The 27367-nt window shown below is 39.6% G+C and overlaps 1 protein-coding gene across 6 annotated transcripts in view; it reads right to left on the minus strand.

The window, feature by feature from the left end:
- The window catches only part of kcnab2a (potassium voltage-gated channel subfamily A regulatory beta subunit 2a), an 86909-nt gene that overhangs the window by 18378 nt on the left and 41164 nt on the right, over positions 1-27367 (minus strand). The window contains exon 1 of one of the 6 annotated variants that reach the window (XM_032512495.1): positions 23061-23318. The exons of 4 other annotated variants lie outside the window; for them this stretch is intronic. In XM_032512495.1, the coding sequence (XP_032368386.1) occupies positions 23061-23284 (224 nt within the window). In that variant the 5' untranslated portion in view covers positions 23285-23318. Of the gene's footprint in view, positions 1-6898; positions 7990-23060; positions 23319-27367 lie in introns of those variants that run through there. One more of the 6 variants, XM_032512496.1, reaches the window with a different exon arrangement.

Raw genomic sequence — 27367 nt, forward strand, 5'->3', positions numbered from 1 at the left:
GATAAGCTAGTTCAGGCATCAGATTTGGTATTGAGAAGCAAAAAATGGTATCCGACCATCTCTACTTGAAACGTACCATAAAGAATCAATCTATCATTTAATATCTGCTTCTTTCTATAAGCTAAACCTTAACAATCATACAGTTGGATACCCTATTTATCCAATTATCATCAATTCCCCTCATTGCTACGAAGCATGAATGGTTATGCGCTTCATTGTGCAAACCCTACAGCATTCTACCATGAGGCTCTGTTCACTTGCTGCCAGCTGGTTAACCTTTTGTTTTTACAACTTAACACAAAACAACTCAATTCTTGTTTCAGATAAAGCCCAAGATGGATTTGCGTAGGGTGAGTTGTGACAGGAGGTGAAGGGATAAAGACTGTTTTTTCTTAAAGAGTTAAACTGTTGTTTCAAAGGAATTGTTTGACATTTTGGGTAATACTAATCTGTTTTCTTGCCAAGAGTTAATGAGAAAATCAATAAAGAAGGAAGCAATTATCTTCGCTCAGCATAAAGAATGGAAGCAGGAGGAAACAGCTAGTGTAACTGTCTACCAGTACCTCTATAGCTCACACATTATTTTGTTATATCCAGATGTCTCAGCTGGTTGCCTGGAAAACTCACAGTGACAACAAAACTTTTAGAGGTGTTTTTTTTAAAACTTTGGACAGAGCCCAGCGAGCATTCCCCATTTTTCCAATCTGCATGATTATCTAAGATATGTGGCGGTTGGCTCTAGCTTTAAACCTAGCGGAGAGACATGGAAGTGGTATTGACATTTCCGTCTTAATCTCAGGAAAAAAGTAGATTAAAATATTTCAGTTCTAACCTCAACACGTGGCTAGACCTGTACAGAAGATCCTTTAAATTACAATTATTCGAGGCCCTGTCAAATCACCTATCTTGTGACGTTCAGTTCTTGAAGGTAGTGCATTAAATGTTTAGGTATAGGCAACATTTGAACCTGAGTTCTCACTCAAACATGTATTATCTTGTCTTTTAAACATCCCCTTATGTATATGTGCACGCTTTTGTACAAAAAAAAAAGAAAAGAAAAAAGATCTGTTGTCTGATCTCATGTTATGTTTGCGAAATAAGGTTTAGTTTGTACATTTCAGAGTCACTTCCGGTCATCATTATAATTCTTATAAGGAAAATTAACACACGCTCAGTTATACACAGTATATAGTGTAATTTGCTTGCAGCGCCATATTTGACAGCAGCTTGTGACACGTCAAATGTGATTTCATGTATTTCATTTCAAGTATGCAACAAACACAGCCAGAAACATAGAGCCACTGGCATTAAAGCAGTTTAAGACAGTTGTCGATAGCAGTTTATTTATTTATGTTTTTGACTTGGACATAAACAGATTTTCACCTCAGAAGGCTTCCCTGAGGCTAAACTTGTTTTTCTTCTAAGTCAGGCGTTTTCAGAGGCTCTTGTCTGGGGATAAATCTGCCAGTCCCCACAGGGATGGAAAATCTTCTGCTATACGCTGGAGAGGAACGAGAGAGAAACTTCCAAGAACCTGTAGGGGATTCCACGTCTCTTTTAATGCATCTTTAGTGTCAAACTGAGCTCTGCTTTAATATCCTGACATGCTTTTAAATTGACAATCATAGCCAAAGGATATGGATAAAGCCTATTCCCTGACAATGCTAACAGATTAAATGCATTTTATAATGTTTTTAAAGGCAGCACACAACCTGAACTCTTCTCTTTGTCATTTAACAGCAAACGCAAAGGTGGTGTTAAGTTATTGCAATTGCATTCATTTTTTTTTTTATTTAACAATATGGCCTTTGCAATAAAGAAGCCTTTCTTTAATCTACTTGTTTTGTTATTTAAGACAAAAATACTATACTACAATCCATTAATTGAGGAAACAATCAACAGATTAATCGTTAATAAAGATAATCGTTTGTTGCAGCCTTAATCACAAATACGGTAATTAGAGGTATTTACATAAAATGGTTAAATTGTACTAACTAGCTGTAATGAGACCATCTTGCTGATGAAAAGGAGATTGTGCTGGCTACTGTATAAATTTAGAGAAAACTGGCTGGTACCATCTGTCTAATTAAAAAAATGTTGACGTTAATATTCATGATGTACATGACTAAGCATGATGTTTTGGGGTATGGGATTTTCCCTTGCTGGGCTGCACTCTATTACTTTCTGAAGTAAGCTATAGCTCTGGCCTCCTGCTACAGTACAGGCTCACTGTTATCTGTACTACATTATTTCCTCAATCACACATTACATAACCAGAAGTTCAAATGCTTCTCATGCAGAAAGAAAAGGCACAACACACATTTCATTAATCAAAACAAGTCTGTTGATTCAGCACTCATTTGTAAATCTCATCACATCTCCTTAATGTACTTAATGTACTAGTCTAGTGTGGCAGATTTTTATACACACACACACACACACACACACACACACACACACACACATATATAATATTATAATCCTCAACCAGAGCATTTAACACATAATTGTGCACTTAAGTATAAAGGCAGCTTTTAACACAGGACTAAATAATTATTAAAGTTAAACAAATTTCCTGCACCACGTACATTGAACAAAGGACCTGCCTCTCTAAATCTACGATTCTAGAGCATTTAAAAAATATATGCAGAGAGAAATGAGTGGTGCTAAGACCCACACACACACACACACACACACACACACACACACACACACACACACACACACACACACACACACTCTAAACTATCAGAGAGACAAAGAAAGAACAGCTGTCTTCATTTTCTCCTTCAACATAACACAAGTGTGTCCCTCACGTGAACACGCATATAGGCAAAATATTCCACAACAACTCCCCCTCATCTTACTCGATTTCTTATACAACAACACAGACAAAACCTCAGTGCATACAGTGAAACACAAGCCTACATCAGTAAATGAACCATCCCACTGTTTGGCAATTTCTCTCCATATGCCAAGAACAAACAGATGGAGAATGTTCTTTAAGATGATACCTTAGTGGCTACTGTCGGCCTAAAATCTGCGCTGTGTGGATAAGTCTTAGTATTTACAGTAGAGTGGCCAAAGTGTACTCCTGTATGTGTGTTATGTTCAAAAACTACCACAGTCTATTTATGATTCATATTTCAAGGGGGAGTGCAGGCTGTGGAAAGCTGGCTCCCTGATGAAGAGCCCTTAGAATGCAGGAAAACGTCCCAGCGTGCACCCACACTCATGACACCCCAAATCTCACACCCACAGCTTTTGTTACCAAAAGCCTGCGCAATGCATGCTTTTGCATTTGTGTAGCAAGCTATTGTTGGAAAAATGCTCAGTTTCATCTTTCTTAAAAATTCCCCAACAAGGACAAACACATTCCCACAGTTAAGTGCCACCTATTGAATTTCCCTTTTGCAATTACAGCTAATAATACAATAAGGGCATTAAACCAGTGTACTAATAGTTGATGTGTACATATTACACATTTTTGAAAGTATGCTGCTCCCATTTCTGTCTTTATAAATTCTGCCATCTGTTACGTCAAGTCACTTCAAGGTGCACTAAATGAAAACAGAACTGGTGAGACAGGTTATCTCTGTGATTTAAAAAAACACATCTCAGCTTCACACAACACAGTGGTGGGATTTCTATGCCATCTGCTTACACAACGCTGCCAGTAGCTATTTACTGTGAATGCGATTCACTGTCAACTTTACAACCAAAAATGGACCTCCAGAGATGAGAAATCCTACTGACAGTCTGGGCTAAAGCAAGCTACTTGTAGATTTACACCAGGACAGAAGGTGAGTCAGCTCTGATTTACATGGTCACATCAATAAACAATACTGCAAGTGTTGTGGAGCTGATACAAACTGTGACATAGAACAATACCATGCGTTGACACAAAATAAAATCCTCCTAAAAGCACAAATGTTATCCACTGCAGTTTATATGCACTCCTATATTTAGTCTGCACAAAAATGGCAGTCCAACCAAAAAGTGAGACTTGTTCAAACTTATACACATCAGCAATACTTTGCAGCAGTTTATTTGCTATGCCTCAGCAAATAAAAGTGGCCCCTGTAAAGATGACTCATTCCCTCAAGACCCTTCCCAGGTTTGGTTGCTTGAGAGAGAAGAGCTGATAACCGGACTGTGAAAAGCAGGGGCTTTACAGGATTGTCTCCCCACCTGCACTGCCTTCCCAATCTGACAGATATTATTCCATTCCCTTAGAAGGACTACTTTACATAATCATAAGCCATTTTGTGTGCATCATTAATTCAGTCCTGACTGAAGGCATTTAATCATTACTTGGAGGAGGCGCAGGTTCTCACACTCAAGCTTGATAATTTTAACCATTCAGGTCATGCAGGCCTGGTGTGAATTACAAAACGATTTAGTCTGTGGTGAGGTAGCCCACTAAACCTGTCGCAATCCCTCCGTATACCTTGAAACAATGTTTACTTTGACGGTTTCCTCGGCCTTGTGGGGGAGGTCACTTCCATCCTAACCAGCATCCCATGGATGAAGACTGACAGACTTGATTTAAGCTCAAGGCTGCCATTGAAAGAAACGGAGAGAGCCCTGTATGCAAATAAGTCTGATTTGAATTTCAGACAGCTATTCTGTAGTATGGATAATCGCAGAAAGTTTTGCTGGGTGGATAAGCTTTAACTGTATTCTTTTGGGGAACGGTTACAAAACCGCTAACCTTCAGCTGTCACAATGTCAATATGAGGAACTGAAAACTGAATTTAATGGAGAGAAAAAACTCCTTGTGCTCAAGGATGAAAAGATAAATGCATGGCAATGTGAGGGCTTGCTAGCTTAAACTCAGAAAGGCATGTTTGAAAGATACACAGTGACATGAGCACAGATCACTCCAGCCTACTTTATTTCCTCTTGGCATAGTGCCTACACCAGCATTAATCTTAGCAATCTCCCTTTCTTTCTTTCTCTCTCTCCTTACTTCCCTTTCATTTGCATCTCTTCAAAACCATGAGACTATGTTGTAGCCTCGATGCATGCATCTTTGAACCTCACTCTGCATTCAGGCCAGCATTACCTTCAGTTTACATCAGATGCAAGCCTATTTCACAACACAGCCCGTTACGTACTTTGGACTACACTGCGGAAGCACAGAACACAAACAGCCAGTTGCCCCCCAAGCTGAAAATGATTTTTTTAAATATTATTAGCCTCAATAATGACGCTAGCAAATCAGATGCAAAGGCATTGAGATGTTCCTTCAACAACAGTATGGAGGTCGGGTGATGGATTTCCTCAAATCAACTATATCAACATACCACTAACCTTTCACCCCCCAAAAAACAATTCTGCTTCAAAGGCACAACATCATCATGCAGTTTTTTCTTCAATAGGTTTTGGAGCTTGAAAAATATTTTTTGAAAAGATAAACTGTTGACTACAATATTAACAGTTAAATCAGAAATGTAATTTACAACTTGCATGACAATCATATAAAGAGCACAGTACAAGTAGATAATCAACGTTCTTGCTTGGTAAAACGGTAGAATAACAAGAAAACAGCTCACAAGCTTTTAATGGAAGCTCTTCATTAGCCTCTATATTGTGAGATTTCTGCTGCAGTTTTGACTGCAGTAACAAATATCTGCACATCATATCTAATATGACTCTCCAGTCAAGAAGTATGTTCAGTTGTATTCATTTTCTATCAAAAGAACTAGCAAGACCTTTTAGAAAAAAGACAGTGGGCCTTGGTAACACTTTGCTACTCAAACTAAGGCTAGAAACATGGAAGACTGTTATCATATTATCAATATTTTGTATAGATCACACAGAATTAGGTTGCTAGTTAGAGCAAAGAATGAGTGAAGTTTAAATCTTACTGGAAATATGTATATTGCAAAGGTTGCAGTTGTGCTATAATGCAGGTTTTTCGGTGAGCGCTTGTCATTTTAAATCTATATTTATTGCCAAACAATCATCTTGGTGAGCAGTTTAGTGACAGAGAGCAGGTCCTTATTGCAAATTAACTAATCTTCCATACATCATGTCTGGACAGCTGAACCTCAACTGATTGGGTTGTGATAAATATACAATGCAGCATTATGTCAACATACAGTACAATGGTGTGCGCAAAGTCAGTTTTCACAGCATGAAAGGGACACTTTTTTATATAACATGGGTTATTCTAATAATAACAACTGACTTTGTATGTATAATGATTGGCCTTATATCTGATGTTATTTCTGCAGTAATAATAATCTCTATAAAGCCACATTATAAGAAATTCAAAACTAAGAGATTAACAGTAGAAGGTAAACAAACACAAAAATGGTGTTTTGTGATAATAGTATTTATGCACTTAAACAGACTAATCTGAAAAAACACTAATACTAAATACTAAATAGTTTGCTCTTTAAAGCTGAACAATGCCGCTTACTGTGCTTGGTTTGTTTGCCGGCACAGAACAGATCAATGGCCACTAACTACATTTAAATTACAGGCCAACCATTAAGTTAAATCATTAAAGCACAAAGATCAGATAAAACAAAAATTGCAAATCTTTCCTTCTGAGATATTGCTATTTTGAGGGGAGTTTGGGCAAGTTAATAAATTAGTTACTGTCATAATAACAATTGTCTATTTTAAACAGGTGGGGTTTGGCAGTTCTGACAGGACGGAGAAAAAGGAAGAAAAACTGGCATACAGTACATAGCAAGATTGGAGAAATGGGCAGTCTTTTTTGTATTGTAGCCTGAGCCAAGAGGAACGTGACATATTTAAAATCTACTTTAGCAGTAGGGGGACAAATCCTGCAGTTCAAGATCATTTTGCAATATTTTAAATAAGTGTAAAGTATTTGGGGCCAAAGTTCTAGCGACCAGTTAACAGTTCAGACAAGCCCTACCTATACTTCATGCCAGTCCTCATGCTTTGCTCGCTGGAGGAAGGCACACTCTGAACAGAGAGTTGTCCAAGACTGCGAGCCACCATCGCCACTGCTCTGAACTTGCTGCGTGTGCCTGTGTTGGGGCTGTTGGCGTTCTGTCGGTTTAGCCGGTCCTCTGTGGCGCGGCTCACCCCGCCACGGTGGTCAGTGCACACTAATGACACCTGCATCCTGGCTTTTGGCTGGCTGTTCCAAATGCAGATACTCTAAACTCTCCTCTGGTTAAGTCAGGTAAAACAGAACTCCCAGAGGTGCAAAGTCTGAGGATCTTCTAATAAGCATGAGGCAATTCAGTCTGTAGAAGGCATCTACTCCAAATCCAGTCTCACACACTGTCCCTCCGTTAGAAATCACTACCGCTTAAATGACTAACCAGCTGACAATGTTCAGAAGAAAAGGGCAAAAAGGTGGGAAGGCAGATCAGAATGTGGTCAAATGGTGAAGGACTGCTGATCAGGTGAAAACAAAATCCTCTCAGAGGAAGTCCAAATCTAAGCACAACAATACAGAATCTCTGTCTCAGCTGGTGTGAGAAACAAATGTGCAATCACTGCAGACTTTGGATACATAAAACGCAGGTCCAGTACAAGGCTATAAATAAAAGAGAAATCAAAATCTTTTAAAAACCACAGTCCAAAAAAAAAGCAGCGCTCGTGTGAATTTCCCTCTGCAAGTTCTTCCTTGATTCATCCAGTGTGTCCTCCTTTGGCTTTAATCAGAGGCAGACAGGCAGATTTAGAGTCTTCCAATTTCCTTTTAAAGCTGAGCTTAGTGCTAGAGATAACACCTTTTGCTTCCAAGCTTTAAGAGAGGAAACGCATAGATCCGCACAAAGAGATGGAGAGAATAAATACAGTTCCAGGAGGTATTCATCTCCCCTTCTGAGTCCGCCTTGATAGTTGCCCCATCTGCTGAATATTCTACTGAATACTACTGCATTTTAGCAAAAGGGCAGCCTCATATTCACTTGAGAGCTCTGGCTGTTGCCTGGATTAAATTTACATCTGCATGCCTTGTGCTCAGCGTAAAGCCGCACAGGGCACACAGGCAAGAGATGGGAGTAGCGCAAGAGATAGATGGGAGTAGCGCAAGAGAGAGAGAGAGAGAGAGAGAGAGAGAGAGAGAGAGAGAGAGAGAGAGAGGGAGGGACGAGATGTGGTGGGAGGGATACGTAGAGAAGCTACAAGGAGGAATATTCAGAAAGCTACAACAGCGTGAGAGAACAAGGCATTGAAATCTCTTGTGTTTACAGCCGCATTAAGAATGTGCTCTTCTTTGTCCGTCTGTTGCCCTGCAGTGTGCTTTAATATAGTTTATTCTGTCAGAAGAAAATGGGGGAAGCTGAATGCTCTATGGTCAGAACTTTGCAATAGCCTCCAGAAAATGGGGCTCTCACGTGGGAGCTGCTCAACAGCCCATGAAATATTTTATTATGTAACTTTATCTGTGACAATATATGTCAAAAGCAGGGCTATCACAGACATTTTTGTCTATATTGCTGTACTCCTTGTAAGTGATTAAAAGAAATTCCATAACTGTGTATTCTTAAACTAAGCACAGAAATCATTAAGGTTGCAGGATACAGCTGCTGAATACTACTGTATACATGTTTGATGTTAGCTGGACTGATGAACATCAAAAGCATTCTTAGATGAGTTGAGTAGTAAAAATATGATAATGGTTGGAGGTTGAAAGTTGACACCACAGTATTGGATTCAGCGCAACAATGGCTGCAGATTGAAGAGACAGTAGATTAGACACACACTTCCAGTAATACAATACTTAAGCTTATCTAAGTGGACCAGCCAGTGTGCCAGGGAGATAATTAAAAGAGATGCCATCAGAAGCAGACGTGTATAGTAAAAGAAGTTGAAGAGGCAACCTCCATCACGGGACTCCAAACGGGCTGTTGCTAACTGACAACTCTATTCTTGGAGCAATGACCTTTGGTCTCCTTGACTAAAATAGAACCCTGAGTGGTAAGGTTTAATTTAACTAAAATTTGATTTCAATTTGACACCATGGACAGTGAGCAGAGAAGCCCGGCTCAAGACTGCGTTTCAAAATGCTCCTTCCTGTAATAAAGACAGTGAGGGGTTTTAAAAAAGCCCCTGAACCACTATTGTACTGAATGTGACTGCACTAAAGCAGCCAACGGGGATCTGTTCACATTTGGAGAGTTATGTCCTGCACTTTGGGTCAGAGTAATGAAGAACACAGGGTCCCCAGGAGTTGTGACATGGTGACGGTACTATACTGAAGTGGGAGAGGCTGGGGACACGAGCTCAGGCTGCACAGATACAGTGTCAGTCTTTTGAGCCATGCTGATATACACATAACATAAGCCTGACAAAAAAATCCCCCAGCCTTGGCTAGATATGCGAAAATGTCCCCAACATCCAGCCTAAGGCACGCCTAACAATATTCAAGCATTAGGGTCAAATAAAAATATATTTGTGTACATTACAACCTTCCACCTATAGCATATTGTTTAGACTTTTACTACCTTGCCACAGCTTTTGTCATTACTAAACCATATACTACCTTGATTTATCTCCATCAGAAACACATTTAGTTACTGTTGTGCAGTGCAAGGTACAGTAATCAATAGAAGCATGTATCATCTGACGGACTAGTGATCCACCACCTAAATGAGTCAATAGAACAACCATTTTTTCACATATTGCTCCTTCTGGCCTTTTGTCCAGCTAACTGACTCTCATTACTAGATGCAAACCACATTGCAACAGTCTGTATTCATTATCTTTTTCACTTTAACAGTCCTGTAAAATATCTAAAATAAAAATCACACAACACCACATGCACTAACGCCTTGTAATTGATAAACACACCAGGAGCTATAAACTGCTAGAAAAATATTCCAACAGAGTGAGCGACAAATACGCTCAATCCAATAAACCATGCCTGTCACACTTACTATGATTTAATGATTCAAAAACAGGCACATCTACCGACTTTCTTCAGATTGACAGCATGCGTTTCATTTGCTTTGACTATATCTGGAAAACAACAAAAAAGCCAAAAGACCAGATAAACAGAAAAGGCGATCATATAAGAAGACTGACACCTCATCACTTCGTATAGTTCTTTTGAAGAAATCACAGTGTTAGCAGGCATTGCTGTGAACATGCCTGGCAAGACACGTTAAAGCTCTACCCCTACTGCTGTCAAGTGAAAAGATGATTAGTGAAACATTTGATATCCTTTTTTGTTAGAAACCTGCAACCTTGTTGCACATGGGCCCACTTATCAAGACTCCTGCAGTGCAGTCATGTCACATTGCTAAAGGGGAGGTCTTTCATCTGTGTGACACTCATGCTCTATAAACTACCTCTGTTTATTTTGTTACTGACGTTTTCACTTGCGTGACATTAAATTGCACTGCAGAGGACGCATTGCCTCCCAGCCTGCTGGTGATCCCAGAGTCAAAGCCAGTGTGAACACATACACATGTATTATCTCATTCAGTCTTTTCATGCACACATTAATCTGGATTTTTTTCTTACAACGCTATATAATACTAATTGAGCAAATACCGACCTGAACTATGAGCTGCTTTGTGTTTACTCATCAGAGTCTGTCCATTCGTTGTTAGTCATAAGATAAATCATAAAGGATGCTGAACTAAAAATAAGAATCTCTGATCTTTACATAATGCCTTAGAGTGCCGCTGTTAAATTGCTAATTAGTGACATTGTGCTTAGGGTGAGCACAGTAGGGTGACTCAGAAATTGCTAAATCCAATGCATGACTATTGTTAGGACATTTTTGTATTAATGCAATGCAAATTGTAATTTTTGTATCAATGCAGAGGGCAACATTTGAACAATACCTGGAAATTAAACCCCATCAGTTACCATTGTTAGTGCTGGACTCAGTAGCTGCATGTTAGATAGCGCTGCTGAACAAATCTTAGTGTAAAGAAAAGAAATGTATCTCCTCAACCTCCATGTAATATCACAATGCCCTCCCTTCAGGCGAGGCCTTTGTCACTTGCTTTAATTAAGTGCCTGATTTGTGGTTGTCCAAAATTTCTACTGCGCTGTTAAAACCCCTGTCAGACACTCAATTCGTGTGAGTAAATGCAGAGCGCTGCACTTCATTCAACGTGCGGGGGAGAAGGACAGGAGAGAAAAGCTGGAGATTTGCGTTTCTGCAATCACGACTACAGCGGAGAAAAAATCACCAAGACAAGCTCTCTTTATCATAAGTGTGCAGAAGGAGAAGGAAAACAAAACAACCAATATTCTGATTCAACTTCCCCATGTAGCCAAGACAACAAGCTGTGAAACCTACATCCCTTATTAGCAATCCTACAAAAGAAAGCTGCAAAAACACACTTCTGTTCATTCTTGCAGCCCTGATAGGGAAGAAGCGTTGGCGATCAATGATGCCATACCATAATGACTCGCAGTAGTCCGCCCTGGCTGTATGGGAGAATTTGCTCGGACAGCTGACCTCTCCTGACTTACAGCCCACATAATGCAGCTAAGCAGCTAAGGCAGAGAGGGAAAGCGAGTGGCTTTCTGCCCTTAGTAGGGACTATTGTAGAGATCGTCTGATGATTCCTTTGAAATCTGCAATTAAACAGGGGTATTACATCTTAAAGCTATCTCTTATGGTTAAGAAAAGCATATCCAGGCTGGGCTTCAGGCCTGGACAATGACGTTTGTGGCAAGCCGTGATTGTTAGTACAGTGTAGGGGTGTGCCATTTCATATCGTTTACTATAATACCGGTATAACAACATGGAACATGGAAACATTAACATGGAAAATCATATTGTGTTAATATGATAACATATAATTCCGACATAATAACAACAACAACAATAAAAACAATGTATACTTTATTAATCCCGGAAGGGGAAATTACAATGTTTTCACTCTGTTGTTATTGCACACATTCCACACAGGCCTGAACTACACACACATGCTCAGTACCTATACATGCACTAATGGAGAGAAGTCAGAGTGAGGGGGCTGCCCACGGAAAGGCGCCCTGAGCAGTTGAGGGTTTGGTGCCTTGCTCAAGAGCACCTTGGCAGTGCCCAGGAGGTGAACGGGCACCTCTCCAGCTACCAGTCCACCACCATACTTTGGTCCATATGGGGACTTGAACTCCAATGCCAGTAATCATGCTGGTGTGATCATAGGCATCAAAAGGATAAATCAACAGATGTTATTTTAGAGAAATATCAAGATATATATATTTTATTACGGAATAGCCTAAAAATACAGAGATATTTTTTTTAAGCCATTACCAAGCCCTAGTGCAGTATACACCTGGCTGTACAGTACTGCATGACCACAGTTGTGTTATTTGAACTGTTGGCTAGCTGTCCAATGGAGGTTTAAGATCCACTGACTGAGGGCTTAATTGAACAGTGATTTGAGTAACCGAGTGAAAAGGATATCATCCCTGAGATGGGGGTGGCGAAGCAGAGGAGTGTGTGTGTGTGTGTGTGTGTGTGCGCACGTGAGTGAGTGAGTTGGTGAAAGGGCTTAAGAGAGTTAATGGAAAGTGATGTGAGGTCAGACAGATTGACAGTGTTGATTGACAGATGTGGTAATGCATTTCTAGCAGCTTAATGCATCCTGAGGCGGTGTCTAAACATTTCTAATGGCTGACTCTTTCATTACTCTTATGAGGATGTAATTAACTGAAGAAGAAAACCTTTATTAGAAAATTGTTGTATATTAGCATGAATCTCTTGTTCAGTTTCTGTTTTTAGTTGTTATACAGGTCAAATTTGAACTATTCTAATTGCTGATCTGAAAGATCTCTACTGTAGATGCACTGAAGGTTTAATAATGGGTAATTACTATCTCTGTTTTTCTGGGAATTCTAAGCAAACCGCAGAGTCAAGAGAGATGCATGCAGGTCACATCTGTGAGCATCGAGTGCAGCATTTTTTAATTTTCTAGTGAACATGACAGATTCCCCACAGACAGCAGGGCTCAGGAGGAATTGTTGTTTCAGCTGTCCCTGCTCACACATCTAACAGAGCAGGAGAGCTGAAACAATCACAAATAGCAGACAGGGAACCCCTGTTATTATGTCATATAGCCTTTACTATGCCTTTTGACTGCTGCTGCTGTTCTGAGAGATTACACAATTTAAATATGGGGAAAACTACTATAAACATCAAATGGGTATATTTATTGGGTTACTATAGCAAGATAAATTTCTACAAAGAAAATTGTGTGATACAGTATGCAGTGGAGTAAACAAACCGTGTGAGTTTAAGTAAATATGTATGGTAACCATTACAAAACAGCTGTGACCTCACATCCATTTGGGATTTCAGCATCATGTCTTGTGTATCAAGGTGTGATGAAACCACACAGGGCTGAGTTATAGTTTCAGTCCCAGGGTGCACACTCACTAATCTGAAATAAAGTGTGTGGAGTTTGCATAAAGTGTGTGCATTTGTGATACCTAAGGTTCACATAGAGGTTGCTAGACAGATATAGCGAGAGAGAGAGAAAGAAAGAAAGAAAGAGAGAGAGAGAGAGAGAGAGAGAGAGATACTACTCAGCTAATGATTGTATGACACCAAATGGCCTCAACATGTACAGATATAGAAACAATGTAGCTGTATAATGTAGTCAGAATGCTGTTGAGAGGTCAGACCAGTTCAAACATTTTGGCTGGTGGTCCTGCCTGAAGTCTCAGTCTACACGAATACTATGAGCTCACACCTTAAAAAAGACAAAGGAACAATCTGAGAGGAAATATCAAGCAGAATCGATCACACAATACCGAATGCCACACATTACGGGCAGAAACTGAGAAGGACAATAGGAGCCAGGAAAGCAGAAAACTAAAGAAAAGTGTTTGTTCATACAAGAAGAAAAGAAGGATTCAGCCAGAGAGTCAATATTGTGTATTCTTAATGATAAAACCATTATAAATATGGTGCACACAAGGATCAGAATGATCAACAAAGCAAAAAAAGAGCGATATGCCATCAGCTGATACTAAGCTGCGATGAGCAATGTGTGGAAAAGCAAGGAGAGAGTTTCCTGCTGCATTTCTGAAAGATTGTTCAAGCGTGAAATGGAAGATTTCCCTCTACATCAAATTTGCAAGAGAGACCACAAAACCACAGACGTGTACTAAAAGCTTGGGTGAGTATTCCTTCTTTACCGGGATAGCCTTGTGAACAAGAAACACTTAGTATTCTCGAACCTATTTAATTTACTGCATGTTAATACTTACATCCATCATCATATTTTGTGTTGCTTAAGGTCCTAACGTAATTTATTATAGAAACCTCATAGGAGACCCAGAAAATAAACAGAGTATGATTCCCAAAAGATTCCACACTGATGCAAGACTGATGCTTTAATGAGAAGTTCAAAAGACAAGGAAAGCAATATACATGGGCCTAGTAGAACTAAATAAAACTTTAAATTTCATTCAGAGAGTGTACTCAACTGTTTGGGAAATATGTGCTGAAGTAACCCCTTTTACGAGATCCAAAGCGACAACAACACAATTCTAAAGCCTGAGTGTGTAAAGGGGTGAGGACAGTGGAGCGGGCATCCTACCTCCTGTCACTACTGGGTATCCATTAAGTACAGAGCAATCTCTCTGCTGCCTCCAGTGACACACACACACTAACATACACACATTCTTTCAGACATAAAGAAAAAACACGGTTAATACAGGCAGACACAAATGTACATGTGAGGAAGAACAATGTTAACATAGGTGTAAAACATGATCATGTCCTGAAACAGTGCATCCAGTATATATACACACACACAGGTATACAGGGATAAAAGTGCTCTTACTATTTAAATTTGGGGAATAGGATAAACAGATCCTGTAAAAAGTGTAAGACCGACTGTGTAAGACTGTGAAAAGAATAACTGTTAAAGACCTTCTATTCCTAAAAGAATTTACTTGAAACATGAAGTCATTGATGATAATTTCAGGTTACAGCCCTATTGTGGCATAATTCAAGGTAAAACTATACACATGGCCAATTCAAGAATCTGAAAACAATGTAATAACAACCTTAAACTGTGATCATGGGGACATCTTGTTGAGCTGCCACAAATAAGATACTTACATTGAAATACAACAATGCTCGAAACTAAATAAATTGTGTAATCCCTTGCATCACGACCTCTTGTGCCCACACAACACTTCTGACTAGAACATTTTGACAGGCTGTCAGACTAGGCCAGACAGAGATCTGGATGGGTCACCACTGGAAACTAAATCTATATCATTCCAAATACCTAAACATCATTTACCCACTCCTGTGACAAAGATATTAAAGATCTGATGATTTTCTACCAGAATTCGACCCATTTGGACAAAAACCCAGTTGAAATCATGCATATAGAGTTCTGTAAAAACATACTGCAGGTGCACAGACAGACTACAGATAATGCCTGCAGAGCTGAATTGGGCCAATTCCCATTAATCATCCAAATTCAAAAAACCAGCATCAAATATTGGCTACATTTAAAAAGTGACCCCTACTCCTATCAGCAGAAAGCCCTACAAGGCTGGTCCTGAAACTCAGTCTGGGAAGGGCTAACCAAATTATAACAACAGAAACAAAACATCACCAAGTGGAACACAAACAAAAGCACAAAACAAAAGGCTGCGATTTCTGGCGCTAAAGAGAGAGTACAGTGTGCCAGACTACCTGACCTCAGTGTCTGACATGAAGCAAAATACAGACTCAGTGAGCACAACCTGGCAATCGAGCCAGGCCACTACAAAAAAATCATGGCTCCCAAAAGAAGAACGTTCCTACCATCTGTGCAAGAAAGACAAAACCGAGACAGAGCTGCATTTCATGACAGAATGCACAAAACTGCAGCCAAACCAAACCAAATATTTCCCCAAATTCAAAACACAAATACCCTACATTTGACCAGATAACCAAGATAATTAAAATGCCAATCCTGTTGGGAGAGCACACAGAGAGAGCACGCGCACACACACGCACACACACACAAACACACTTCTTGTTTTCAAGTTGTTGCTGATATCGATATAGCTGTTAAATTTTCTTGACCTAATTGTTGCTTCTGAACAAATGTTAACATGTTTTATCGTCTGCATCCTACTCAAAAAATGTACGTAAATGTGTATGTTTCCCTGTTTACTATATGTGCTTAAGCAATACTTTGTGCAAATATGGTTGTGTTAATGAAGCCTTTTTGTAATGAATTGGATTGATACTTCTGAAGCTCTCATCAATGCAGTAGGCAGTGGGTTTGAGGTAAAATAGTGGATTAACAGGTTAAGCTTCAGCCCCTTTAGCTGTATACAGCTGCAGCTGTGGAAACGAGTCTGTTGCTAAATTTAGCTCTGGAGTAGGGGATCGCCTGAAGAAAAACGTCACAGTCGCCTGGGTTGACACACATGCTGCTAAGGCTGAAAAATATAGTTTACAGTGGCTCGGTGCAGATTTATGTACTCACAGGTTTTGTGTAGGGGTGGGAATCTCTGGGCCTCTCACGATTCGATTTGGATTCAGAGGCCAAAGATTTGATTCTAAAACAATTATCAACGCAACAATTTTTTTTATGTACATTTTATGTGTGATTTTTAAAAATATACATATAAATCTGAGTTTGCTACTCTGTGTGCTAATCACCTGCTAATACCCTGCCTCCTCTACCAACCCTCCTCACCCCCCTCTTTTGATTTCACACCTCCCCCCTCACTCCCCTGTAGTCTGCCCACTCCCCCCACCACTACAGCACATTTTATCTCCCCCCACAGACACTTCATGCAACCCCTCCCTGCTTTTTATCCACACCTGACCAGGTGAGGAGACAGCTGGAGAAGCTTCACCAGCGCAAGGCTGCTGGCCAGGATGGCATCAGCCCCAGGGTCCTGAAGACCTGCGCCAGTCAGCTGTCTGTTATTCTCCAGTATCTCTTCAACCTGAGCCTGCAGGGGGTGCCGCTGTTGTGGAAGACGTCCTGCCTTATCCCGGTCCCCAAGAAGTTGACTCCATCTGGCCACAAGGACTACCGCCCAGTGGCTCTTACATCCAGTGTGATGAAGGTGTTGGAGAGGCTGGTCTTGGCCTACCTGAGGCCGAAGGTGAGTTCTTCTCTGGACCCTCTACAGTTTGCCTACCAGCCTTGTCTGTGAGTGGACGACGCTGTCGTCTATCTTCTGCAGCAAGCTCATTTGCACCTTGATGGTGGTGGCGGCACTGTGAGAATCACATTATTTGATTTCTCCAGTGCATTCAACACCATGCTACTAGGTGAGAAGCTGCGGATGATGGGTGTCGGTGCGTCCACAGTCTCCTGGATCACTGACTACCTGACAGGCAGACCGTGTTCTGTCTAATGTGGTGGTGAGTGATACAGGGGCTCCACAGGGGACTGTGCTGTCTCCTTTTCTGTTCACCTTATACACCACAGACTCCCAGTAAAACTCAGAGTCATGTCACCTACAGAAGTTTTCTGATGACTCTGCAGTTGTTGGGTGTATAAGGGATGGACAGGAGGGAGAGTACACAGCGCTGGTGGATGACTTTGTGGAATTGTCTGGTAAGAACTGCCTGCTGCTGAACATGGATAAGACCAGAGAGATGGTGATTGACTTTAGTAGGAAGGGAACGGCTCCACAGCCCCTTTGCATCCTGGGAGAAGATGTGGACATGGTTCAGGAGCACAGATACCTGGGTGTCAACAGGCTGTACTGGTAGATCAACTGCACTGCTCTTTACAAGGAGATGAGCAGACTTTATTTCCTGAGGAAGCTGAGATCCTTCAACGTGTGCAGCAGAATGTTAGAGATGTTCTACCAGTCTGTTGTGGCCAGCGCTCTGTTCTCCTCCGCCATCTGCTGGGGCAGCAGCATCGGAGCCAGCAACACAAACAGACTGAACAAACTGATCAAGAAGGCTGGCTACGTGATTGGCTGCAAACAGGACACTTTTGAAGCTGTGGTGGAAAGGAGGTCACTGAACAAACTGTTATCTATCATTAATTAACCCCGGGCACCCTCTGCACCCCACACTGGTCCAACAGAGGAGCAGCTTCTCTAAGAGGCTCCAACGGCTTTGATGTCCCACGGACCACTACAGGAAATCATTCCTACCACAACAATAAAACTTCATCACTAAGTGCTAGATAAGAATCACAGACATCATGACAAACATCATGACTGCACTAAATGCACCTTGCACAATATTTACATACACTATTTACGTTATCTATGCTTAGATTTTTAATTAAATTTTTTGTCTACTGAGGTTTTTATCTTTTAGCCATTCCATGCTTAAGCCTTGAACATGCTTGTGAAAGTCACCTTCTCTCACAGTAATCTTCCATGTCAGAGGCTCAGTCATGTTTAAAGGTGGAGAATTGGCTTCTTAGAACGTGAAACATGAGGTGGTCAGATGTAATGGGACAAAGTAGATCAACAGCCTATTTGTGTTTTGCCTAATTATTTTAAGCATGTCTTATTAGATTACGTGTATTCATACAAAAAAAAATTGTTCTCCCTTTTAACCATTTTTTGTGTTTTATTTCTGCACTTGCCTAAACTCTAAGTTGTTGTTCATTACCCCATCATCTTTCAGTCACTCTGTTTTCTGATTTGTACTAGTCTGGAGACAGTAACTTTTAAATAAAAATCAACACATTAGACGATTATTTTTCCCACTCCTAGTTTTGTGTGTGTGTGTGTGTGTGTGTGTGTGTGTGTGTGTGTGTGTGTCCAGTAAGTGAAAAATAAGTGAAGGAGATTGGTGTGTGAAGTGTGTTTTAAAGTGAGAACACAAATGTTAGGACATGTTTAAGTGATGCTTTATACGACACAATATACTGTTGTTGTTGTTTTTTAACGTCATCGCAATATCAACTGGCGTAATACACACCTCACAAAAGGCTGTAATATATCACAAAAGACACTCAAGAGATTGTTTGTGTTAGTTAAAAGAAAATATCAGTAGATAACTGCACTTTATATTTGTAACTCATTATTTTAGTACTGCATTTTATATTCAGTTCAATATTTAATAAAAGAATGATTTCCTTTAATTTGATTTAAATTTAACAAGCATTTGTCGTATTTTAGCAGCGTACTGAAAAGCAGCAGAAACGCAGAACTGAGTTCACTTTGATATCTGTTTATTTATTGCAAGTAACATCGTAATGTTAAAAAAATATTATTGCACATTTTCCTCAAATCATGCAGCCCTACTTTAGAGGCAATCATTTCATAAGAAATAAGCATTGCTCCATGCTTCCACCTAGTGACAGGGCTGCTTTTACACGCTTTAAGTCATATGTTGGTCTAGTTTCAATACCTGGCTGAGCTCAGTAGAAACTGATAAATATTTAAACTAGTTGGTCAGGATGTTAGTGTAGAGTGCAAAGAGTGATGCAATCATTGTGCTCAGTGACTATTATGGCACTGGGTGCAGTGGGAGGCCTTTGGAAAGTCTTTCAGCTGTTTAAGTAGAACATCAGCACCATCTATTGGGGACCAAGTGTAAATAACAGAATAAAAAAGGGGATGCTACTTCTCACGAGATGACTCAGTGGCTGTAGCATACAGTAACTACATTCTGCAAGTTGAAAATACATTTTTCAGCTTGCTTAACAGACATAATCAAACCTCAACTACGCATTTGCTGTACGTGAGAGTTTGCTGCTTCTCCTAATTGTATCTCGTTGTAACTGAATACACTTTGAGTTTGGGCGATTTATCAGACAAAACTAAACATTTGAAGACTTCCCTTTGGGCTCAGACCTTTTAGGCTAAAGATTGGTAGATTAAACCATAATGAAAGTAATCATGAGTTACAGCCCTAACCTTCATTGATCATTATTTTTAACAACACATCAAAAGACTTCATTATAGGAGTCGTAGTAGTTAAATGACAGAAAATGAACACCCATCATTGGAGCTCTACTGGAGCAATTTTACCAATTTATGGTATTACTATGTTTGATTTGATTTATTTTCACAACAAAAAACTTTCAAATGTGTTATATATTGCACAAAAAAATGTGATGGACAATTGCCGAAAAAAACCCTCAGGAGGCTTAATAAGTGGCAATCTCTATAGGAACAATTACATTTAGCAATTTAAAAACAATTTACATTATTATGTAAAAAAATAAATAAATAAATAAATCTTTGTATAAATTGATTTAAAATTACATTTAGAGCACAAACCCATATGGAAAATTCAGACAACTAAGGAGCAACAATTTGACTCTCTGTTGAAACTGTTCTTTAGAAACCTCAATGCGTGAAGTGGGAAGACTGTTCCATATCTTTGACCCTGTGTTTAGTACACTAAACTGTCTTTGAGTCGTACTTAAAATAATCAAATAGTGGGTTTACATTCATCAGGTGGCCACAAAGATTGTGTGTGTGTGTGTGTGTGTGTGTGTGTGTGTGTGTGTGTGTGTGTGTATATATATATATATATATATATATATATATACAAAATGCTTATGTACCTTAGAGTTTGCTGCAGATGTAAATGACCTGTCCGTGAGCCTGTGGATGTGCACGTGTCAGCTTGTTTTGATGCTTTTCTGCCCCTATTGTAAAAATCTTTGAATTGACAAATCATATTAACTACTACTAACAAAACACAGTGAGCAGAAAAGGCGCACTGAACATCTCGAACAGTTATGATTAAGCTATAGGCATGTATGGACGTCTAAGTGGAGGTCATTTCCATATCCATTAGTGTTAAGTCACTCCAGAAATCTATACTCCCCCAGTCAACATCCGTATAGCTCTAACACGAGACACAAGACTTCCTGTCTCACCTCACTGAACTCAAGCTGGCTACTTTACCCGCTGTCTGGCTCTTTTATTTGGATGACATGGACACTAGGGAAAGTTTTCCGTTGTCCCCCTGTTGCAGTGTTTTGTTTCAAGGGCAACATAATGGAAATAGAGTAATTACTTTCCTTAATTTGAATAGTTTTTTTTTTACAATATTTACATCCTTTAAACTATATGTTAAGAAATGTTTCCACTAGTTCTCATTCACAATGACTAGTATGAGTATTAGATAAAAGATTATGTCTTAATTATGTCTTATTGACATAATGTTGATTATGCTCATTTAGAGCAGGGAAAATGGACCCTGTGCATTTTTAGTGGTTTAAAACAATATATTTGGTTATAGATGGTCAGCAAAAAACAAAGGAAAAAAGGTGTTCAAGTATGAGTGCAGAGTAGTGAGAAGGCAGAGAGTTAAAAAGATGAGAAAGACTACAATATAACCTTTTACCTTGTGTTTGTTGGAGAAGGTGATGGAAGTGCTAAGGATGGCTAAATGCAACTTAGTATTAATGCTGGCCTGCCTTACTGAAATAATGATGAGTTTGAGGCAGAGGTCACAGGAACTTGCTGACCCAATTGCAGCACTAATTACAGAATTGCGGGTGATCACGCTACAAGGTACAGCAGATCCTTGCAGGTGCTTACTCCTTAAGTGAACAACCACTCCTGTAGTAAATGCCAATACATATGGCTAAAAACAACATCACAAATAAATAACATAAATCACACTTAGATTCTTTACTAGGGCCATTAGATTAAACAGAAGCAAACAAAAAGATAAACTGCATAACTATTACAGATATGTAACTGGTATTGATGGTTACTGTAGGAGGCTCTCTGAGGTTTGTAAGTAAAGAACCGCACATGCTCTTTGCAATATTAAACTCCCTTTCTACTACATCCAAGCCCGTCATGGGCCGGTGACTGAGCACTTTTACAGGGAGGTAACTACGGGAGAGAAATAATGCCAGCACAGTGGTGTCATACAACACTGCCTGTAGATGACAGTAAAACTTGGGACGTGGTAACAGCAGCCAGCTATACCTGCGTTCTAGTCAATGGTCTCAGTCAAAAACAACAGCAGTCATGCCTGTGTGTGATGAAAGCTATCCATGTCCACAACAATGACAACATTAGCGTAACAAGGTTTTTATTACACAACGCAACAGCCGCTCAGCCTGCTACAGGAGCTCAATCCTTTGAACTGCAACAGTCCATAAAATAGGCTGTTTGGTTTGCTGGCATTGTGTCAATGACTGAAAAAATGAGCAAATACTGTTTCAAATACTATCTTTTGATCTGCCTTGATGATCTATAACTAATCTTTGAAGATATTAGATAAATACATATAAATTCAAGTCCTTTCCTTTGACCTTTGAACTAAACCATGGCATACTGACAAAAATCACACAATAGTTTTGACACACCGGCATGGGTGTTAAAACATTATAACAATATTTTGCATATCAATGTCCAAAACGTCAACTTTTTTAATGGTCTAAGAACAGACAATGCAATGGGATTGTAAATTTAATCAATAGTTTATATATTTAAAGAAATGGGTGAATCTTCTCAACCCATAAAGGAATATTTAATTCTTTGTTTGTGTCAACAATTGCAAGTACACCAAGAAGGCATGAGATGTCAATCCTCCCCAATATGTAATTAAGATCAGAAAACACTACCACTCAGACCAGATTTTAACCTTTATAGTAGTATAACAGCCAAAAGCATACACAATATTAGTCTAATATTACTATATTTTTGACATCTCCAAGTTTTAATTTGAAATTACAGAGTCATTCCCGTTGCAGTAACTCTGTACAGTAAGCAGGAAAGCCAGAGAACAAGTGAGAATATCTTTGTGATCAAGGGGAAAAAGAAAAGAAAGTCTGAGTGAGATTTTAAGGGGCCAGGTAACTCCTTACGGAGTAGTCTGTCCTTTCCATGTAGTTGGGCAAATATGCCACCGACCTAGATGATTAAAATAAAACCTGAGCCCCAGTACCTTTGCATGAGAGCAGTCTGACCAGAGGACAGAGGAAGACTAGAGTAATACTAACAAGACACAAAAATTTGTTTCTGACAGCGTATCTGTTTCTGATGACATCATTTATCTAAATAAAATCAATAGCAAAAGTGAAGAGCTAAACAAAAACACCTGTTCAGTAGACGTATCGGACCTCCCTGAACATGAAGCTGCTCTCACCTGCTGGTTCTCGGACCCACCACTGTCCAGGTCCTGGGAGTATCCGAATCCCTGTCAAGCTCTGCCCTTCTCTTACCTGTACTTCATGCCTGTCTGATAGGATACACACTCCTCCAGGGCCAGGCCATTCATCTTCAGGAAGTCTTCCATGTTCTTAATCTGAGCGGCGACTCTTTGTTCCCGGAGTTTCTGCAGCTCAGCCGGGTCGGGGGGCCTGGCCGGTGGCTGATTCAGCCCCTGGTCCGAGTGGTAGCGGTTGATCCCGCTCCGGATGCTCTCGCTGTATGACATAGACAGCATCTTGCCGCTGCCACTGCTGCTGCTCTTTCGAACACCGCTGCTTGCCGCTGCCGGTTTGGGGATCTGCAGGTTTTCAGGAGGACAGTAACTGGACTTGCGTCTGCCGGGAGGCCCCCGGGGGCCACTAGCGTACCCTCCCGCAAACATGCCCCCACCCCCTCCTCCAATTCTTCTTCCTTGTGATGCTGAGGCAACCCGTGCAGTAAAGATTAAAGTAAGGACATGGACGGAGCAAGGAGCCGGCAGAGCACAGCCACCTCCTTAAATAGCACCTGCTCCCATAAAAAAACAGCTCTCCTGCTTGGGGAAGCACACGGCCATGCATCCTGTAATCAGAGTCGCACAACATTACCCCGCACCACCCTCCCCTGACAGGTACACAATGGCAGGGTTACACTGATAGGGAGCATTCAGGTGGCTTGCTGGTGATTAAGGATCAGGACCAAAGAAGACCCATGCTTTCTGCGAAGGGGAGGCATTCAAACATGCACTAAGCAAGAGGGGACAATGTGGTCTCACTTCTTAATTCTGACTGGACTAAGAGGGAGAGCCAAGAAGCAAACTTTCTGAGAGTAGTCAGCAATATAATTTTAATGCCTCTAAAAAAGGCACAGCAAGCCCATCTGGACTAAAAAGAAATAGAAAACCGATTGGCACAAGCGCTGAAAGAATCCCCCAAAAACTGAGGAATCTCTATTGATATTGTAGTATATTGTAGTTTATTTCAGGTTCAGTGAGCTAAAAGTGACAGTGATTCCCATTTCAAATTGTTTTTTGTTTTAACCATGAAGTCTTCATTCTTCTGTTAAACATTTATTTTTGCTTAAGTTATTCAATTCTATTGAGATTCAGATGTACAGAGTGTTGTGCTGAATTTAATCAATAGAGGGCAGCACTGTGCCTGTTGAACCATCAATACAACAATGCAACTTAATGCTGCACTCCTGAGCACTGGCAACAAAGCCACTTTCTTGATAAAGGCAATGAACTGGATGACACTGAGAATGCAAATGTATTTACGTTATGACTATAAATATGACTGACTTCTAGGAAAATATCAAATGTAGATAACAGTGTAACAATTATTTTTACATGAAAACAAGATGATTTCAGGCATTTATAAAAACATTTGACTGAGAAAAAAAACATTAAAAACATGCTGAAACTACATTGCAGGATAATCTCTTTCTTAGCTATATCTCATTATAGAACATGGACATATACTTATATCCATCTTCATGATTTTGAGAATATGTGATAATAGCCAAATTATTAACTGACAAGGCACATGATGAAGACGTTCTGCCCTAATATAACGGATCAATCTGAAAATACTTATGAGATTTAGACAATAGCATTTTAATATTGGCAATTTTAATAATTACTAGTATAGAACTACAATGTATCCTATAATCTGTACCCTGAACAAGAATTACATGTTGATAAGTTTGGGCCAGTGTCAATGCACAGTTTCTTCTTTATAACTACCTGAGAATAAGGAAACTATATTATTTTACTGCTGGTTTGAAACATACAATAACCCCTAAACTGTATTAATTTGACAAATACAACACTTAAAAACAGAACTTTTGCACACTCAGTCACCATAACACTGACATAAAACCTCCATTTAAAACTAAGATTTGGAAATAAACAAATTTTAAATCTAACAACTATTTCAACATACAGACTGTAAAACTCTTAAAACAGTAATTGAAAAGAAAAGATTAGTCAAAACGTTGACGCCATCATGACATGACATGGATCTCTCCCACAAGTTCTATATTCATTTCCCAAATAGTTCTCCCAAACCGCTGGTTACCTACTTAGAGACAGAATACATAAATAAAGGAGGAGACTTCAAGCTAGGCAGCATGCATCCACACACCCACACACACTCCTCATCACTCTGCCAACCCTTTACACACAAACCATACACACTCCTGATGTGGTCATGAGTACAAATTTGTCCTCAAACTCACCCGATTTCTTGTGGGTCGGCTCATGAGCAAGGTTGTGGAATGCCAGTCTGCTCTTATAAACACACACTGCAGACAGCGATGAAGCGCGTCCACCCAAACTGGGAGTGTCTTACTAGGAAACGTCTAAACCAATTAGTGAATAAGAGAGTGCATTCCTGCCCTGCCCTCACCACTTGGACCGTACTTTATCAACACAACCAACACCTCTTCCCCTCCTCTCTCTGTGAGATCTCGTGGAAGAAATCCATTTATGTCGTTTAGTGGCCCGTCTTGTTTTTGCTAACCGCAGCAAATAATATCAGCCCTGAATAATTCACAAAAGCTTTCGCACTAAAAGCCTCTGATAGTTGTTCCACAGGAAAGAACACTAAGAGCTGGACAACAATGAGAGTTGTGTGCACATGAAACACACACACAAACTGACACAGTATCAAGCAAATACATACTGTACATGTGCACACAGACAGACAAAAACCACCAAGCATGTTCAAGTACTCTCTAACCAAGGAATTATGAAAAGTTCGATGGTTAAGCACACCTTGCTGCATCTCTCTCTAACACAGGCTTGTGTTCAGGTCAAGGTCAGAATCAGAGTGGGTCACATGATAACAACTCTGAACACAGAACTGTCAGGCTTGTCTTATTAGTTACAAAGGAAACTTTAAATATATTTTATTATCATCATCTCCGACAATTACTAAAACACTAATAGACACCTCTGTATATCTGTATAATTCATTTGAGTGTAGACAATTATAGTACAATAACTGAGTGCATACGTACTTGGCAGTACAAAGTAATCCATGGTTTTTGCAGCAGTTACTGTAAAAAACTTAAAAAAACACTTTTTAAAAGACCTTTACAATGCCACATAGAATGCAATTTAAAACCTGTTTCATTGTTATACTGGCCAAAGTATGAAAATATGATAAGAATCCACTATGGAAGACATGGCCTCAAATCCTTTATTATAATTGTTGTTCTTCTTAGCAGTATCTAACAATAATTCTTAATTATATATTAAATTTAATTAACACAACCCGGGCGCAGAAAAGTGATAACAAAGGATAAATGAAGTAACCAATTCGAAAGTATTAATTAATTAATTAGTTTATTTCAGTTTATAACCATCTGCCTATAGCAGGCAAAATACTTTAATAACTTTTGAATGCCTTTAATTTAATTATTTTTAAGACTTTTTAAGACCTGTAGAAACCCTTACTCTCTGCACTACCCAGGTAACAGTACAGTTTTCCTATTTCTTCTCTATCGGTTGAGCTATTTTGGAAGACAATGATCAATCACGACACCTTCCTGTATAGATTTCACTTCACCCAACCCTCTTGCATGTGGCATGGTACAAAAACGCCAGTCTGGACTGTTGGGCTGCCATTGCCCAAGTGCACATGACTTACCACCTGAGTTGCTCATTATGTTTGCAGCATTAAGGAGGATATAACAATTTAAGTTCTAACCCACCTGGACAATACAGATGTTTCCTAGTAACAGAGTTCACCTATAATTGACTTGTGAGCTTAAACAATCCTTACATTTCAGAGGTTAAACTCCACTTTGTAAAATCATGTTTTTCTTGAAATCGGTTTATTGTAAAGGGACTTTACATAGACTTAGTTATTTACCAAGCCGGTACTACCTTGTCCAGGTCAAGTTGGGCCTTACCAAAATCAGCAAGCTTAAGAGGTTGAAATATGATCCATTAATGCTAAACTATACATATACCTATGACACCTGGGATGCATTAAATGTAGCACTTGCTTCTTCTTTTAAATTATCTATTTTTCCCCTAACCCATTCACATTGGACATATACAGGTCAGAAGACAACAACCTTAATTATTGGAAAGCACTCAGTCCCCTGGAAACTGTAAAATGGTTTAACGATAGCCAAAACCGGAAATACTTCACTAAAAGCATTCTTAGTACAGAATCATTAAGACTTAATAGATCCTATCATAGGCACAGAAACGTAAGAATCTACAACTCATGCTGGAGAATAGAACAATATAGGATACAATAATCTAAATATTATCAACATGATTGTAGACTTGAACACCTTTCAGACTTCATTTGCATCCTAGTGA

This window comes from Etheostoma spectabile, chromosome 4 (genome assembly GCF_008692095.1).
Source record: "Etheostoma spectabile isolate EspeVRDwgs_2016 chromosome 4, UIUC_Espe_1.0, whole genome shotgun sequence".
NCBI classification, from domain to species: domain Eukaryota; kingdom Metazoa; phylum Chordata; class Actinopteri; order Perciformes; family Percidae; genus Etheostoma; species Etheostoma spectabile.